Source organism: Toxorhynchites rutilus, chromosome 2, assembly GCF_029784135.1.
Source record: "Toxorhynchites rutilus septentrionalis strain SRP chromosome 2, ASM2978413v1, whole genome shotgun sequence".
Taxonomy (NCBI): domain Eukaryota; kingdom Metazoa; phylum Arthropoda; class Insecta; order Diptera; family Culicidae; genus Toxorhynchites; species Toxorhynchites rutilus.
In genome coordinates, this window is record NC_073745.1 from 331,735,185 (window position 1) to 331,755,614 (window position 20,430).

Here is a 20,430-nt window from a genome sequence, read left to right on the forward strand (position 1 = left end):
TGGCTAGTTTTTATGGGTGATGGATATTTGTGGGAGAAAAGTAATTAACGAAGTTATGCAGTTATGCTTGTGGGAATGGTAAACATTGAAGTGCTTGCGCATGAGTCATTTGTTAGAAAACAATTAACTGCTTATGGGAATGAGTTGACAATGGAATTTGGTATGGGATTTAGAATGGGTTTTGAAATGGGTTAGGAATCGGATTTGAAATCATGCTACAACATTTACCCGAAACCCACTCACCCGAAAGACACTCACCCGAATGTAACAAATACTCGAAAGCCACAGCTACCCGAATGTAACATCTACCCGAATTGACACTTACCCGAATGCGACGTTTACCCGAATGCAACAATTACCCGAATGTAACATTTACCCGAATTGACACTTACCCGAATGCGACGTTTACCCGAATGCAACAATTACCCGAATGTAACATTTACCCGAATGCGACAGTTACCCTAATGTAACAATTACCCGAATGTAACATCTACCCGAAAGCGACACTTACCCAAAAGAAGGATATATTCAAATAATACACAAATTATACTATATTTGTATTTGTATTAGTATATTTAATTCTGATCGGTGTTATATAAAGATCATATTTGTCTCATACTTTCATTTCCATTCGAAAAGTATTTTTCGTGGGAAGTACAATTCGAGAAATACTGGCATTGAATAAAATCCTTTTCAAAATAATGAAAAGTGAAAGAATGCAGTTTTATAACGTATTATCAAGTCCATCCATTCTTATGGATGACGCAGCCCGTTTACGAGCGTCGGACGCCATACGTTTATCTGGTGCATCACGTTTGCAACCAGACAATCAAAATGCATGACATGCATAATTAACCGGGCAAACGTAATGCACCAGGTAAACGTATGCAGTCCGACGCTCGCTAACGCTCGGTCGGACCTGACTAAAGGATCGTCTCCTATGTTTCAAACAAACCGGGCAATCGGTGATACACAGGTTTGCTTGCGAGAGGCCGCCGCTTCCGACGGAGGGTCGGCAGCCTACTCGGATTGCGTCACCTCGGTGGCTTGGTGCCGTCTCGATTCCTTATCCTCGTTAAATGGGGACTTCGCCCCCATTACATTGATCTGAAAATAAATTTCATCACGAAATAATAAACTCATTATAAAAATTGCGCTGCGGCGGCAAATACGTAAGTACCATTTTTTCTTATCTATTCTTTTCACATTTTCATTAAAAAAATTTATGTTAAAGTTACCTGTTTAATTTTCGGAATATTTCATAACCCATGCTCATTTCTGAACAATCTCTTGGTTTTAAAGAGCAATACAGAAAGGAAAGAAGACAGCATTTAAATTGTTCCTACACTAATTTCTAAAAATAACACAGCGAAGTCTTCAACATCTTTTTCGAATTTCCTCATTACAATTTCTCAGTTTATTTCGTAACTTCCTAACAGCAGATTCGACAAAACTCAAACACTGATTTGTCGGAATTTTTCCTTCTTATAATTCTTCCTTCTTATAAATGTCGCATTCGGGTAAACGTTGCATTCGGGTAAATGTTCATTCGGGTAAATGTCCATTCGGGTATATGTTGCAATCGGGTATTTGTTACATTCGGGTAAACGTGTTTCGGGTGAATGGGACACAACCATCCGTGACTGTGTTAATAGTTTCAAAATTGGAATAAACATGATCATGTTTGTTTCAAATTGAAGAAATCAGATAAGCGCTTCAAATGGTTCGAATTGTAGTCATCACGCCAATTGATATTGAAATCACCAGCTAATATATTTAATTTGCTAGGATCAGGGAACATTTCAAGCCAGTTTTCTAAAATTTCAACAAAACGCTGGTCTCTTGAGCTGGGGCCAGGCATCGGAACACTCGCATCGATTTCCACTCACTGCTACTCGTCTGCTATCGTTTACCCGCGCTGCGTTATTTCTTTCCTTCATGTGTGACAGTCGATCGCCCCACATCGCCTTCAGCGAACGCTAAGTGAGCGAGTAGGATGGTTTGCTCCCATATTTTCCCTTCCTCACTCGCTCTGATGCATAGCGTAATCTATTCCGTCAGACACTCGTTCGCATCCCCCTTCAAGGCAATCAAAATTTAGATCGCTCGGCAAAACGAGGGGTAAGATTATTTGCAATCGTGAATTTGGACCGAGTTACTTCGGATAGTTCACAGAGAGGCAAACGATTAGTTCGCATTGAGCAGCCAGTGCAGGATGGTAGATGCATGCTAGGCGAACGCAAATGAATGCCGTCCGCGATGGACGAGAAATTTAAATGCATTACTGAGTTGATATAGGGCTGTGGATTGCATTAAAAAGATTAATTGGTTTTATTCATATCATGAAATCGTTCGACTTCAGGAGGGTTTGATGACATGGTTATGGGAATCAGCATTAACGATGCTATGTTTTGGGTAGCCGGGGCTTGAGACAAGGTACCGGCTAATGGAATCAGCTGGCCAGTGAAGTCATGGAACATGCATACATCCCGTTGTCGGTTGTAAGAGAACGCATATTTTCGATTCAGCAGAAATAGATGGACCAAGGCAATACCGTGCACGACGAGGACGTGGAGTTTGAGGCTCTGAACGACGATGCCATAGTCAACATTGTTTTGCATCCAAACACATCTTTCTAGGATGACAAAATGTTAGCTTTTAATTTTTGCTTTGTGGCATATTATGCACATTAAAGTGCCAATGAGTGTATGGGAAAAATGTGACTTTCGAATTTTCGAATGGCACTTTCTGCAAAATATTGATTTCGGCTAAAAAATACCCTATGCAAAATTTTAGCTCAATCTAACTTTATTTACTAGCGTGCCAGGGCGTCAAAGTTTGAGTTATTTGAAAACCGTAAAATCACCCAAGGGATATCAAAAATCCTCTCTGGAACACAAAAAAACAAAAAACAAAAAATTATTTCGAGATGACAAAAGATCTCGACGGTTCATGCAATTTGAAGACGTTTGGCATCAAATGATTTTTTCCCAAACTCCGATTTCATGTACTCCGTCCTTTACGGTTTTCGAAAGATCAAACTTTGACGTCCTTACGACACTGAAAAATTATATAGTGTGCTTTTTCGCGGGAATCAACATTTTCCAGGAAGTCCCTTCCATTATTTTGGGATGATCATTTTCATTGGCACTCTAATGCACATTGTTACTCATGGATTTGTTAATCAAATAAAAAATAATTTGCCAAATAAGTTCTGTCAAATTTATGCTGCGATAATATCGTAACATATGAAGATGCTAATTAGACATCTTTTAAGAATCCAAAAAATCATCTTGAACTATCCTATCGAATTCATTTTATCATTTATTTTGTATTCTTTATAACAATCTCAACCCTCCTATCCCAACTTTTCCATTTCCTTACTACGTCCATGTTTATTCGAATGGTCATATTAGGCTGTCAAAAAAGTCCTGCGGTATTTCCGCGAGGTGTCGTTGTAAGCGCGTAGTTCTAGTTGTATTCATTTTATCGAGTCATACTATAGCTTGTTGGAAAGGTATTTTTGCGCGCTATAATATAGTCCTCGACAGTGTTTTGTTTGGTTAAGTCGTTCGTGAGTTATAGTGTCGCAAATATGGAGCAAAATAAAGAGAAAATCCGACATATTTTACAGTACTACTATGACAAAGGCAAAAATGCATCTCAAGCTGCCAATAAAATTTGTGCAGTTTATGGACCCGATATAGTTTCCATTTCCACCGCACAACGATGGTTTCAACGTTTTCGTTCTGGTGTAGAGGTCGTCGAAGATGCGCCACGCTCCGGAAGGACTGTCGTCAAAATTTGCGACAAAATCGCTGAATTAGCCGAGAAAGACCGGCATAGTAGCAGCCGTAGCATCGGCCAAGAGCTGGGGATAAGTCATCAAACCGTTATTAACCATTTGAAGAAGCTTGGATTCACAAAGAAGCTCGATGTATGGGTGCCACACAAGTTAACGCAAAAAAAACATCTTTAACTGCTGAAGCGGCTCAAACGGTGGCCAAGCCCTCATTAACGGCCAGGAAGGTTCTACTGTGTGTTTGGTGGGATTGTCATGGAATAATCTATTATGAGCTGCTTCCCTATGGCCAAACGCTCAATTCGGACCTGTACTGCCAACAACTGGACCGCTTGAAGGTAGCACTCATGAAGAAGAGGCCATCTTTGATAAACAGAGGCCGCATTGTCTTCCATCAGGACAACGCCAGGCCACACACTTCTTTGGTGACGAGCCAGAAGCTCCGGGAGCTCGGATGGGAGGTTCCTTTGCATCCGCCGTATAGTCCGGACCTTGCACCAAGTGATTACCACCTGTTTTTGTCCAAGGCGATCGAGCTAGGTAGTCAGAAGTTAGCCACAAAAGAGGCCTGTGAAAATTGGCTATCCGAGTTTTTTGCCAATAAGGAAGCGAGCTTCTATAACAGGGGTATTATGAAGTTGGCATCTCGTTGGGAACAAGTCATCAAACAAAACGGCGCATATTTGACTTAAAACAGATGATTGTAACTAATTTTATGAACAAAATACCGCAGGACTTTTTTGACAGCCTAATATTATATATGAATATTGAATTAATATTTTCATTTGAATTTGTGATTTTTAACACTAGATTGCCAAAGCAAGCCATTTTGACTGTATTTCAATTTCAGTTGGAAAAATAATGATAAGACATTATGACACATTTTTTTAAAAAGCTGTGACTTTTTGTACAGCTTATTAATACGTTTATGAATAAGTGATACAAAAACCCATAACTTTTTAAGAAATTGTATCATAATGTGTCATCATTATTTTTTTAATAGAAATTGAAAAGCAGTCAAAATGACTTCCTTGGGCAATCTACCGTTAGAGCAAAAAGTACACTGTGGATAGGGAGGCGATTTGGCGTAGTGGTAACATCCATACCTCTCACGCTAAAAGTCACGTATTCAATTCTCACTTCTGTCGAAATTGGAAGTAAAGTGACGAACCAGCCAAAATTGTTGAAGGTAACTAATATAATACAGAGAAAAAAAAACACTGTGGATAGTGAGATTTAAACATACTAAACGGACCCCACTCATCCTAGCTACATCCATGATGAACCATAAAAACTATAGTCTTTTGTACACCGTGACCATAATATTATTTAGTAAAAATAAGTTCATCTCTATATTAACATCTATCAAAATTTAATAAACTTGATATCGCAACATACCGTTTGTTTGTTCAAGATTTTTTTTTACAATTTTCCATTTTCCATTCTGTGCTTTTTTGCAAGCACAAACACACTACGACCAAAAATCTTTTAAAAATATACATATACGCTGCATCAATTTTACATTACGGGTTTCATCCCGGAAAACAGGAAAAATTTAAGAAAAAAGCCTTCATCCATCTATGGGTGTGGCTTTCTTTTTTTTCTATTGTTTAACTCATTAGCGGCAAGCTTTTTCTTACAAACGAAAACTATTGCTGTTATTTTCCAAAATATTCAAAGTACAACTGCGTTGCGAAAATACAACGGCATTAAGGGTTAGGAGGTTGCTATTCAGTGGAATATATTGAATTTTCTGAATTATCTTTGTCAATAAGATGCCCACTGGATCCGACGGGAGAATATTCACACCAGCAATCTTGTTTAAATCATCGTTACATGTCCCGATGATTTTTTTTCCGTTCCTCCACATTCGAAATTATACGAAACGTCATAAAATAATGTTGTTGCGAGAATCGGGCGAACGAGTTAATGCAGTCTTCCCATACGAGCGGTATAGAAAGCACATCCAGCACAATTTCAATACAGCTCTCATTGTTAATAAAAGCATATATTTAACAATAATACACATATTACACTAGCACAAAAACTAAGTGCATGTTATTAGTAATTACCCGACTATTTGATAAACAAAATTGTCCTCTGACGAATAACCGCAACAGTTCAAACCACCCAATAATTATGAAAAGACAATAATACAATAATACAAATTAAACATAATTTACTTTGCAGCACAATTCTCCGGTCGAAGATTCGACGGAGGCTTCTCAATGCAAAATGAATAGACGACTTGACGTCGAAAATCAAGCCAATTATTTATGCGCAGCCTGATATACTCAAAAATTACATTTTAACACGTTAGTCACCCAGCGCGAAAGTATATATAGATCTAGATGCTAACCGAAGACGTCCGCAAATACATACCAATACAACTTTCATATTATTAGGAGACTCGTAAATTTTTTATTTTTTTTTATTAATTCGTTTATTTTTGCAGGCTCAGTAACTTAAGTTTAAAGGAGCCGAATTCTTAAATATAATTTTAAAACTATATATATAAACAATTTTCTTACATCTATGGTTAGTAAGGTGGAAAACCGATTACTCGCGGTGTACTCGAGTTTAGAAGGGTGACATATTTTTAGGAGAAGGATGGGGTATAAGAAAACTGTAACAATGTTGATGAACACTCAATTCTTAAATCTGTTTGTATATCTATAGTGTTTTTACATTTCAACTTATTATACTATTTATAGCAAGGGGACGAATTAACCGCAAAGGAAGGAAAGGAGGGTATAAGGACATAGGGACAATCACACACGAAGATCGATAGCTTTAAGGAAAACATATATATGGGACATGTAATCAAGGTCTAACCGAGCCAACACATCTCTCACCGGCACATTGGGCTGTCTTCCTCGGGCCCGAAGGGAGTTTTCTAAATTCGACCTGGCGACCAGATACACCTCGCAAGACCAAACAACGTGCTCGATGTCGCGATAACCTTGGCCACAAACACAGAGATTGCTGCTGGCAAGATTGAAACGAAAGAGTAGTGCATCTAAAGAACAGTGATTGGACATGAGTCGGGAGAAGGTGCGAATAAAGTCCCGACTCAATTCCAGACTTTTGAACCACGGATTGAGGCTAACCTTAGGGATAATCGAGTGAAACCACCGGCCCAATTCATCTTCATTCCACTTGCGTTGCCAGTTAGCGATGGTATTTTTGCGGACTAAAGAATAAAATTCATTGAAGGCGATTTGACGCTGATAAATATCGCCTTCAATTGCACCTACCTTTGCTAATGAGTCAGCCCTCTCATTACCCGGAATGGAGCAATGTGAAGGGACCCAGATAAAGGTAATGACATAACAGCGTCTGGATAAAGCACTCAAAATTTCTCGTATTCTCTCAAGGAAGTACGGCGAGTGCTTTTCCGGCCTCACTGAACGGATAGCTTCGACAGAGCTAAGACTATCCGTTACAATGTAATAGTGTTCAACAGGTCGTGAGGCGACGCTGTCCAGCGCCCAATGAATTGCTGCCAATTCAGCAATATACACTGAGCAAGGATTCTGAAGACTGTGTGAGGTGCTAAAAAATTCGTTGAACACTCCAAATCCTGTGGACTCGTTTATAGTGGACCCATCAGTAAAGTACATATTATCACAATTGATACCCCTATATTTTTCATCGAAGATCGTTGGAGCGATCCTCGATCGTTGGTAATCTGAATATCCATGGATATCTTGTTTCATGGACAGATCAAAATTCACAGAGGAATTGATGTAGTCAGGGAAACAAACACGGTTGGGAATATACGAAGAAGCATCAACCTGCATGGAGATGAATTCATGATATGAACTCATGAATCCGGAGTGAAAATTTAGCTCGATCAGCTGCTCAAAATTTCCGATCACCAATGGGTTCATGACCTTACACCGGATGAAGAACCGAAGAGATAATAATTTGAAGCGATCTTTTAGTGGGAGTAGGCCTGCCAAAACCTCGAGACTCATGGTATGCGTTGAGGGCATACATCCCAACGCGATACGGAGACAAAGATACTGAATTCGCTCGAGTTTAATGAGGTGTGTTTTGGCAGCTGATTGAAAACAGAAACTGCCATACTCCATCACTGAGAGAATAGTTGTTCGATACAACATTATAAGATCTTCTGGGTGGGCTCCCCACCAGGTGCCGGTAATTGTACGGAGAAAGTTTATTCTTTGTTGGCATTTTTTACTCAGATACCTAATATGGGCCCCCCAAGTACATTTGGAGTCGAACCAGACCCCAAGATACTTGAATGACATAGCATAACTGATCGGTTTACCCAAAAGTTGAAGCTTTGGTTTTGCTGGTCTATGCTTCCTAGAAAAAACCACCATCTCTGTTTTCTCCGTGGAGAATTCGATCCCTAGGCCAATGGCCCAGGTTGAAAAATTGTTCAAAGTATCTTGTAAGGGTCCTTGCAGGTCGGATTCGTTTGATCCTACGACAGACACCACTCCATCATCTGCAAGTTGTCTTAGGCTGCAATTTTGTGTAAGGCAATTGTCGATGTCGCTTACATAGAAGTTGTACAAAAGGGGGCTTAAACATGAGCCCTGGGGGAGGCCCATGTAAGAGAACCGACTTACTGCCGAATCTCCGTGAGAAAAGTTCAAATGTTTCTCACAAAGCAAGTTATATAACATATTATTCAATAGAGGCGGCAGACCCCGAGAGTGTAATTTGTCTGACAAAACCTCTATTGAAACAGAATCAAAGGCCCCCTTTATGTCCAAGAATACTGAAGTCATTTGTTTTTTTTCGGCGTAAGCCATTTGAATTTCTGAAGAAAGCAACGCAAGACAATCATTCGTCCCCTTGCCCCTGCGGAACCCATATTGTGTATCTGAGAGTAGGCCATTCGTTTCAACCCAACGATCAAGGCGAAACAAGATCATTTTCTCCAACAATTTCCGTATACAAGACAGCATTGCTATTGGGCGGTACGAATTGAAGTCGGACGCGGGTTTTCCGGGTTTTTTAATAGCTATAACTCGCACTTGTCTCCAATCATCTGGAACAATATTATGCTCCAGAAACTGATTGAATAAATTCAACAAGCGATGTTTCGCCACATCAGGGAGGTTTTTCAGCAAGTTGAACTTAATTCTATCCGATCCCGGAGCAGAATTGTTACAAGAAAGGAGAGCAAGAGAGAATTCTACCATCAAGATCGGAATCAAGATCGTACCTATCTTGTGGTATACCTCGAACAATTTTTTGCACAGGTGCGGAATCAGGACAAACCTTCCGTGCAAAATTAAAAATCCATCGATGTGAATATTCCTCGCTTTCATTCGATGAAGAGCGATTTCTCATATTTCGAGCCACTTTCCATAATTTTTTCATTGACGTTTCTCGTGATAAACCTCCCACGAAATTTCGCCAATAAGCACGTTTTTTCCCTTTGATCAAATTTTTGAACTGATTCTCAAGGGCTAAATACGTTTGAAAATTTTCAGGGGTTCCACGTTTCCGAAAAGCTTTAAATGCATTCGATTTATCCTGATAAAGCTTGGAACATTGGCTATCCCACCATGGATTGGGAGGCCTTCGACAAATAGTGGAGCCTGGGATGGGTTTCGTTTGAGCGCGAACCGCGCTGTCATATATCAAACGAGAAATGAAGTTATACTCCTCCAATGGAGGCAAACCATCTCTGGAATTGATGGCTAGAGCAATCGCATCCGCATATTTTTTCCAGTCAATGTGTCTTGTGAGGTCATATGCCATGTTTATAGATTCAGAAGAATTCGACCCAATGGTGATGGAAATTTTGATTGGCAAGTGATCACTACCGTTGGGGTCCTGGATTACATTCCACTTGCAATCTAACGATAGTGAATTCGAGCAAAGCGAGAAGTCAAGAGCACTTGGGTTAGCAGGAGGTTTAGGTACACGTGTTGTTTCCCCAGTGTTCAAAACGGTCATATTGAAGCTGTTACAAAGGTCATATATCAACAATGAACGATTGTCATCGTACTGTTCCCCCCAGGCAGTTCCGTGAGAGTTGAAGTCTCCCAAGATCAATCGTGGCTCAGGAAGGAGTGAGCACATGTCAGCAAGTTGCTTGCGGCAAACCGCAGCTCTCGGTGGCCAATACAAGCTGACAATACAGAGGTCTTTGCCTCCGATTTTTGCATGACAAGCAACAGCTTCGATCCCTCCAATAGGTGGAAGGTCAATTCGAAAAAATGAGTGGCACTTATTGATCTTCAATAGCACCTCTCCGTATCTGTCATCACGGTCCAAGCGTATAATATTAAAATCGTGGAATTGAATTAAAAATTTGAACGTATCCAATTTAGGTATAAGACTACGACAATTCCACTGTAAAACAGTGATATCTCCGACCTCTCTATTTGAATTAGACATCAAGAGAGATAATCATTGCAAGGAGGGGCCATGTTTGCATCAATTGTTGCAGAATTGTCTTTAATACTGGAAGCATTGAGATGACAATGGTTCTGATGGAGTCGGAAACATTAAAACACGTGAAGATTTGATCCACAAGGTCAGTCAACTTTATAAATCCCGATTGGGAAGTTGAGCTGGACGCAAAAAAAGGGACATTTGGGGTTTTTGATGTCCCCTCGAGTGCTGGGTCGTTCGAAGGTGAACTATTCCCACGGAAGCCAGGAGGAACCTGATTTGGCTTGTCCGCTGCACTCGATTTTTTAGGCAAGATAACAGGGGTTTTCACCGGGGGGACTTGTTCTTGAAATTTGGGAGTGGTCACATTTTTGCGCCGGGGATTCCCTTTGAAAATACACGGTGTGCCCCCGCTAGCTGTGTCCGCTTCCATTTCGTCAACTGGCAACGTGAAAAAGGTATTGTGTGTCGATATTGATTGTTGTTGTTGTTGGGCCAGTGGAGAAGCGCCCTTTAAAATTTCCGCAAAAGTGCGCTTCGAGCGTTCCTTTAAAGAGCGCTTCTGTTTCTCCCAGCGACTCTTGTAAGTTTCACAAGCTGAGAGCACATGTGGAGTCCCCCCACAATATGGACACTTATGCTCAGTCGCACTGCAAGATTCGCCCACATGTTGCTCTCCGCAAGTTGCACAGCGCTCCTTGTTGCCACAATAAGCTGAAGTGTGGCCGACTGACTTGCATTTTTGGCAAGTCATGGGCTTTGGCACGAAGAGTCGCACCGGTAGCCTCAATTTGTCCACCATAACGTAGTCCGGGAGAGCGGAACCAGCAAAAGTTACTCTAAACGAGTCGGACGGCGTGAATTTTGTTATTTCCTTTTCTTGGGAGACTTTACGGAGTTGGCGACAGTCCAAGATTATGACTTCCGCCGAAGGGAGCTTCTTGAACTTGCCAACTCCTTCACTTCTAATTTTTTCGCACGTCAGACCCGTTTCAGTTATCAACCCCCCCCCCCCCCGATTTCTACGTCATTGGAGGGAATCCATACGCGATATTCGAGGATGAAATGCTTATCAGCAACAATCTCGTTTGCATCCTTCCGTTCAGACACGACAACTCGTAATTTGTTCGGTCTGACCTTGAAAATTTCTTCTACGGAAGTGTATCTGGTCAGATCTTTCATGATCTGAATCACGTTAAGGCCTTTTCCATTTGGTTTTGGCCGGAAGAAAACAACCCACGGGCCAGTTCCAGGTGCATCTTCTGGATAGACTCTGATACGTGGAGCGGAGACAACAGAGGGAGAAGACGAGGACGAGGATTGAGTTGTAACGGTAATATCAGAAGGAGGAAGCGAAACCGAGGAAGGGGGAGGGAGAGTGGGAGTATTGGAGGGCTGAGGAGGGAGAGTGGGAGAATCGGAAAGTTGGGGAGGGAGACTTGCGAGTTTTTTCGAGAGGGGCTTAGTAGGGTGAGTTGACTCGTCCCCGGAAGAGTTATCGCGTTTGAGTGCTCTTCCTGTTTCCTTTTTCATACATAAGGGGGAGTCACTTGTTTCCATGTCGGAGATCTCCATATAAGAAGACTCCCCACCACCCTCTGCCATTACGTGGAACTTTAATTCTAATTATGATTTTTGTATATAATATATAGAAAACAATAATGAAATAAAAAAAATGAAAAAAACAAAAAAAACACTATATCTTATAATTATTTTTTTATGACTATACCTAAATTTGCACACAGTGCGTATGATTCAATGACTGCTTCCGCTGACCACGCTCTCCACACTATCGTCAGTGTATTGGTGTCGAACGGGCAATCAATGCCGATGCACGAACAAAAGATTACAGCGCTCGCTGTGGAATAATTTCTCCTCTCGTTGACTGAGATTTGCTTGTGCACTCCACTTATTCACGTATGTGGTCCGGTGCACGCATTCGGGGCGCGTTTTCGCTTTCGTGTACGGAACGCACCACTGGCTAACTCAATTCACCAACTCACCAACTCATATTTAAATGCCTATTTCATCAAATTTCTATTCAACTTGAACGAGAAAAATGTCACGCATTTACGGCTCGATTCGTCCCCCCAGAAAATAAACACGCGTCCATATGTGTGACGACGAGGGAGGAAAGACAACGAATGCTATACGCTTCCTATGCACGATAATCTTCCAACCATACTGCAAGAGCAAATTTCGATTCAACTCATACTGCCCGGTAACCGTCATATTTATAGTTCGCTCGGATTTTTCGAGCGGTAACGACCGAAACGATCGTTTTTACGACCGATCATGATCATCAGCGATCTACGTTCGGCGGCGATCAGAAACTCGTTGCTTCGGCTGGTAGATCGTTTGCTAACGTTCATGAATTTTGCCATTCTCTTTTTCTACCCGCTCGTAAGCAGGGCGATCGCTACCGAGGGGAAGCGCCTTTGTGATTCGCTCATGTGAGTGCGGGTAGTTAATGATTTTTGCTGAAGGATGGTCAGCAGCGTTCTGAGCGGTGAGCGATTTTTCCGTCCCTGGCTGGGGCTATGATACAGAACACCATAATTACCCATCTTCATGCCACGTTCAACTGTAATGCCCAAAAACCAGTTTCCAACAATAACTTCGTTGAGGCGAAGATTGAATATACAGTTTTTGATTTCTTTTCACTGTATATAATCGAATCCTGTATATAATTGAGTCAAAAAAAATTTGTTGTCGTTTTTTATGCATATATTTTTCTCTTATTGGAAATAAAAAAGAATTTCATTTTTGTTTCATCTCCTCAAAGTCAAAAAATACCTTTCTCACATGAAAAAAAATTTCTTAAAAGGTGATAGATGATCATATTTGATGAAAAAAATCCTTCTTAGCATATGTTCGAATTCCAAGAATGACAGAGTTATAGAACTTTTATTTTGTTTCGGACTCGGTCGCCTCAAACTGGCTCTACACTAAAAAGTACGCTACGTAAGCCGATTCTGTTGCTTCCATTTGAAAGATGAGAAAATTTAGTACAGGATACAGTAGTGGAACATATAAATTATTGGATTTAAATAACTTTTTGGTAGTGAAAATTTCGAAGTTAGTAATTTTTAATGTGTAATGATTTATTTTATCCCAAAAGTTCATATAAAACTTGAATGTTTTTATCAATCAAGTTAAAGCTCTAAAAGCACTCTATAATTTGTTCTTTGACATCCAACTTCTATCTTTCTTAATTTCGTTGCAATATCGATATGAACAATTCCTGATGAAAATTCAAGCAAAATCTTCAAAAATCATCATTTGTACCCATATAATATCCACTTAAATTCCACTTTAACGTTCAAAGGTTAAATTTTTTCTTGAAACAAGTCATTTTTGAAATTTAAAAAAAATATTTTTTTCAAACTGTATATAATCAAGTCCAAAATTGTATATAATCGAATCACATATAATCGAGTCCGCCCTGTATTTGAAGAGTTAGAGTGTATCTGGAGAGTTAGAGTGAAGAAAGCAATAAATACATGCATTTATTTTTTTACAACATCAGCCATCTTTACATTTACATTCGTTCAATTGCCGTTTTTGTTTCTTCATCAAAGCATCTTATTTTCCTTGTTCCGTTAATATGATTGTCACTTCCATATATCTGTATAATTAAAGTTATACAAACCACACCGCGTTCGAGTTCAGATGCTAGAGAAAATTGGCTTTGGTGTCTGGAACACACCGACACATATTTACAGACACACACACCCAAAATATAATATGACCGACATCGTGTTAATTGTATTTTCCATGGTATTCGAATACATTTTGAATTTGCATCCAAACATAAACAGCTCCATCGTCGCACGTAACACATTACGGGTCATCATAATTGCATTATGAAACCCACCACCGGATTGGCCAAATTGACTCTATTCGTTTGCGTTTGCGAGTGGCAATTCCCCAGTTTAAAACCAGACACCGAATTGGCGTATTTGACGGATCATAAATTTTGCACAACTGTTTCCGCCTGTTTGTTCGACATTGGGTATGCTTTATTTTATACTGTTTTTTTTTTCTTCAAAGAGAACCTCCACCGTTTGCCACTGTTCAGCTGCAGTTGCATCGACTGGATGCGACCGGAGGACGGATGGCTCGCCGCGTGGCACACAAAATGAAGCGACCGGGAACGAGCGAACGAATGAGTACTGCTCTGAATACCCCGGGTTTGGAAAATTTTGTGTTTGAGCATGGGGTAATAATTTATGAAGCAGGTCCTCCCTTCGCAGATGGCCAGATGCAGGATGTTTATCTCTGGAGCCGGAGTCTCGATACCGAAATGGATGGCACTCAACGTTAGTGAATTTTAAATCTTAACTTATTTAATCCAATTTAGTGATCTTTCGGAGCCACATCGCTTCGGAGCTTCGGTGCTTTGGGGAACTCACCTTCACTGACATTACTGGTGGAACTATTTCTATCATCTGTGCTGCTCGAGGTGCAATATCCTTTCGCTATTCGAAACCAGGGATTCTGAAATGTGAGAAAAAAAAAACGAAAGAGAAAACACTAGGTTACTAAGGAGTTGTTCCTTTTATTCCGGAAAATATGAGTCATTTAGTTATATCGGTTCATCGTGCCTCTCCAAATAGACATGGGCCTGTTTGTTTTTCCCAAAGTCTGCTGGTTTGTTTTTTTGCTCTCTTGCAGATATTCACTGGGAAAAGCGGATGCCGAAGATTGAATCTGGTGCTGGTGCCTCCATGTCTTCCGCTGTCTCCACGAACTGAGACTAGCGACGCCCAAAAATTGTTCCTCTATGTATTGTGATGAGAACATACTTTTGCCGAATCGATTTTTCCCCCTCGTCGTTTTTGGCCCGCTATGACTGAACGGAAGCAATGCCAGGGCGCACTCAGAGTTGTTTTACTTAACTTGCTCTTGTCATAAAGTACAAATTGTTACATTTGAGTGATGAGCAAACGTTGAAAATGTTCAACTTATAGTGATTGTGAGGTAAATTAATTGATTTATAGTCAAATGCGTTGTCTAAGAGAATTATTTATTTAGCTTATGGAAACTTTGAACAAAATTTTATATAATGAAAATCATGTTCGTAATTTCCTACTAAACGAAATAAAGTGCATACTGTCGCTGAACATTACGATAAACGTTTCGAAATGGTATAAGAAATCATCAAAATCTATATATATAAAAATGGATTTCTATCTGTTTGTCTGTCTGATTCTTATGGACTCGGAAGCTACTGAACCGATCGACATGAAAATTGGTGTGTAGGGGTTTTTGGGGTCTGCGAAGGTTTTCATGATAGTTTGAGACTCCTCCCCCTCTCTAAGGGGGGGCTGCCATACAAATGAAACACAAATTTCTGCATTACTCGAGAATTAATCAAGCAAATGAAACCAAATTTGGCATGTGAAGGTTTTAGGGTGCAATAAATGGTTTTAGGGTGGTTAGATACTACTCCTCCCTCTCTTAGGGGAGGGCTGCCATACAAATGAAACACAAATTTTCGAATTACTCGAGAAATAATCAAGCAAATGCAACCAAATTAGGCATTTGGAGGTTTTATGGTGCAATAAATGATTCTATGGTGGTTAGATACTCCTCCCTCCGCTCTTAGGGGAGGGTTGCCATACAAATGAAACACAAATTTCTGCATTGCTCGAGAATTAATCAAGCAAATGAAACCCAATTAGGCATCTGAAGGTTTTAGGGTACAATAAATGTTTCTGTGGTGGTTAGACACTCCTCCTCCTCTCTTAAGGGGTGCTGCCATACAAATGAAACACAAATTTCTGCATTACTCGAAAATTAATCAAGCAAAAGAAACCAAATTAGGTATATGGAGGTTTTAGGGCGCAATAAATGATTCTATGGTGGTTAGATACTCCACCCCCTTTCTAAGGAGAGAAGAGGAGAGGGGTCTGTCTTTATTCTCTCATATTTTCTGTATCAAAAATTTATTTCATGTAACGGAGATACATGTTATTAGCAAGTGGTTGAAAAATCTTGAACGATAATTGTGTCTGAAAATAATCTAGTTTCCATTCCATGTATTGACGGGCGAAAATGAGAATTGGTCTGCTTATGGGTGGCGGTCAGTTTCGGCTTCCCATAAGGTTTCTCCCACATGATGTTTGGTGACTCATTCAAGATGCGCGCAATATGCCTCTTCGTTACTGGAACAACCGATTCTGCATTAATGTATGAGCAGGACATCGTTTCCTGGTTTCGTGTCTTATTCGACCTTTAAGACGCAAAGTAACTTTGGTGTTCCCATTTGTTGGTCGTTATATCCCATATTTCTGGCACTATTTAAAGAAATTCCATACCAGTTTCTCAGATAGGCCAATTTTTGTTACGATCGAGCGATTAGAAAACTTTTGTTCACTGAATATCTTTATTACTTACCGCTCCTCTTCCGTCAATAGAATACCTTTCGCCATTTCTTTAAATTCTACGTAAATCACTAATCTGACCAACTTCTTACGTTGCACATCTAATATTTGTCTTGTAAATTGAACATTCCCAAGTATTATTATAGTATTATTGTGCACCCGTGGCCGAGTGGTCAGCGTCTCACATTATCATGCAGGGTGTTCGGGTTCGATTCCCGTTCTAGCCGGGGGATTTTTCGTCCAAGAAATTTCCTTCGACTTGCACTGTGGTCACGCGTATTTAAGAGCTTGCCCCTCGGAATACATTCATGGCGTGTTATCTAGCTTAGGAAATCTCAACTAAGTATTGACGGATTTCACGCCAACTCAACTGGTCATTGGCAGTACCATTTCAGATTGCAGTGAAACGTTTTGGGTGTAAACATATTGGTCATTTAAGCAATTTTGCATACTTGAAATATTCCAAAAATAATTAGACTACTTTTTAAAAAGGGCCAAAGTTTTTTTTTAATTATTTTTTTTTCAAAAATTTGTATCTTAAAAACTATAAGACTTACAATATTTTGGTCAAAGAAGAAATTATAGAAAATCGTTCCAATTTTCATAAAAAAATATTTAAAAATTTTCAAAAGCTCCCCCTACTTTCGTGTGTTCTTTTTCTTCTTTTTGGCTTTAAGAGAGTTTAAACTTTTCAGTTCACTCGCCTCTAGGCTCTTTCGTGTGTTTGCAATGCCGATTTCGCTGCTTGGTTTTAAAGTCTGTGTTAGGGAACATTTTTCGATGAGAACAAAAGTCCCCCTACTTTCATGTATTTGCAATGCCGATTTCCCCAAGGCTGCTTGGTTTTGATGGCTGTGTTAGGGAAACCGTAGATCGGGCCAATCAAAACGATGCAGTTAGGGCGTTTAGATAACGTCTAATATTTTACAGTTATTCAATTGTTTATCTAACGAAAAACAACATTTTGTTAGTTGCGATAGATGCGTAGAAATATTCCTTATCAAGTGATGCAAACATCTCTCCTATCCAGTACGAAATGTTCGAACTATAAGCATTCGAAATCTTTCATTTTTTCCTGCATGTTCTGTGTTTAGGTTTTCATTTTACCCTCCATATATTCCGGTTAGACGTAGTCCCACGTCAAAAACAACGAATCCTAATTTTGTTTGAACTCACGATATTGATGTTTGATGTACCGGAATACATGGTTAAACAAATGAAAAAAATAGTTTATGAGCAGGGAATCCTTTGTACCACCAAGACCAGAAGTGGTCATGGAATCAGCGAACCCGAAAAAGCCTTTGTAACAAATTTCTACGACAGTGATGATACAAGCAAACCTATGCCAGGAATGAATGACTACGTTTCTGAACTCAAAAATGGCCAAAAAGAAAGAGTTCAAAAGCGTCTTTTGATGATGTCTCTTAAAGAGGCATTTATCATTTTCGAAAAACGGAATCAAAATTTGAACATCGGTTTCACCTCGTTTACCATGCTAAGATCGAAACATTGTAGGCTACTTGATAGTACAGGAATTCATAATGTATGTGCATGCTTCTTCTTGAATGGCGTTAAGCATGCTTCTTCTTGAATGGCGTTCCCTTGTGGAACTTTTGCCGTCTCAACGTATGCATTAACTAGCGTCATTTATTAATACTTGGTCGAGATTTCTTAAGCCAAATAACACGCCTTGAATGTATTCCGAGGGGCAAGCTCTTGAATACGCATGACCACAGTGCAAGTCGAAGGAAATTTCTTTGACGAAAAATCCCCCGGCCAGAACGGGAATCGAACCCGAACACCCGGCATGATAATGTGAGACGCTAACCACTCGGCCACGGGTGCACTGCGTGCATGCATAATCCATGAAAATGTGAAATGAATGGCTAAAAGTTTAAGAATCGTATTCCAAGAAGAAATCACTAGTAAATTGCTTTGTAATACATCTTTAAGAATGATAGAATGTTTTTTTTCGTGCTTGTAAGGAATGTGCATTAAAGGAAGAAGTAAGGAGGAACTTGAAATGCTATTAGAGAAAAACGAGATAGAACACATTGTTTTTCAACAATGGTTGACAACTGATCGTTGTAATTTAGAAAATATTATGAAGCCGGTAGATGAGTTTGTTTCATATTTTGTTGATAAAATTGATATGTTGATCACTCATGATTTTATTTGTAAATAACAGTCATCCTTTCTAAGAAACAAAAAACAATCTTTAAAGCATGGTGAATTACTTGCAATTTGCGACTTTTCAGAAAACTATTCATTTATAATCCAAAACGCTGCTCAGGGTTATCACTGGAATAATTCGCAAGCAACAATTCACCCGTTTGAAGTATACTACAGAAGTAGTACAGAATTAGAAAATATTAGTTTCATTATTATATCAGAGGTACTAGCCCACGATTCAATAGCAGTTCAGTTGTTCATTTCAAGATTAATAGGATTTATGAAACAGTTTACTGATTTCACAAAAATTACATTTATGTCAGATGGAGCAGCCCCTTTTCCTTTGTGAGAAATCGGATCCCTTCATAAGAATAAGATGAAATGTAAATACATATTAGATATAAGATAGGTTTAAGAATTGAGTGTGATGAGTGTGATTGAGTGTGTGAGTGTGATCATTGTCAATATATCCTCATATCCCCTCCTTTTCCTGAAGAAAATATGTCACCCTTCTAAACTCGAGTCGACCGCGAGTAATCGGTTTCCTATATTATTAACATTAGAATTAAGGAAAAATGTATATATACTAGTAACAATACAGTAAGGAGTTCGGCTCCTTCAAACCTATGTAACTGAGCCTGTAAAAATAAACGATTTAAATTAAAAAAAAGATGGAGCAGCTGGTCATTGTAAAAACAAACAAAAAATTGCCAGTCTGTGTAGGTTTAAATCAGAGTATAATTTAGAAGTTGAACGGCACTTTTTCGCGACATCGCATGGTAAAGGGCCTTGTGATGCTATTGGTGGAACACTTAAACGAATGGCAAAGAGGGCAAGTCTTGCTCAAGAATACAGAAATACTATTAAAACTCCACAAGAGCTCTACGAATGGGCAGAACAACAAGCAGATAAAGGAATAACTAAACTAAATTTCAGTTACATAACGACTGAAGAATATAAAAAAATGTCGGAGAAACTCGAAAAAATATTAAACAACGCAAAAACAATTTCAGGAACCCTGAAATTTCATTGTTTTGTACCTATTAATGATGAACAAATAGCTGCTAAAAGATATTCGAAATCGAAGGAAACTCCACAAATTTTCACATTGTTAGGAAAAGCCAGAAAATAATATGTATAGTTATTCTATAGCATTATATGTATAGTTTTAATATGATGTTGAATAAATTTTCTAGTTATGATATTCACCGAAAGTGTGTTTTAATAAATGAGGAAATGGTTGGAAACACCATCTCAGATTGCAATGAAATTTTGTGGGTGTAAAAACATTGGCCATTAAAGCATCTTTCCATACTTGAAATCTTCTTGTTAAATCTAGGTGACTTTTTAAAAAGGGCCAAATTTTCTTCCTTAAACTGTTACAAAAAAAAATCAAAAAACTTTAAAATTGTGTCCAAAGACCAAATATAGTGGCCAAAGAAATATAGGAAATTGCTGAAATTTTCATTTGAAATAACTTTTTTTTAAATTACGCTGGAGAAAAGTATAAAAAAATAAAATTCATTTTTCTCGAAAAAGTTTTTTTAATTATAAAAAAAATCATCTGAACAGCTCATACTATAACCAACAATTCATCTAAACATCGAAAGAAGGGCACCTCTATAGGAAAAGAGTTTTTCTAACTTTTTATTCCTTTGAAAAGCTACTACTAAGGTTTCA

General features: G+C 39.1%; 1 protein-coding gene across 1 annotated transcript in view; it reads right to left on the minus strand.

Annotated features, from left to right (window-relative positions):
* LOC129770635 (calcium uniporter protein, mitochondrial) overlaps positions 1-20,430 on the minus strand; it is a 480,509-nt gene that overhangs the window by 342,791 nt on the left and 117,288 nt on the right. The window contains exon 2 of the mRNA XM_055773593.1: positions 14,605-14,689. Coding sequence (XP_055629568.1) covers positions 14,605-14,689 — 85 coding nt within the window. The remainder of the gene's footprint in view (positions 1-14,604; positions 14,690-20,430) is intronic.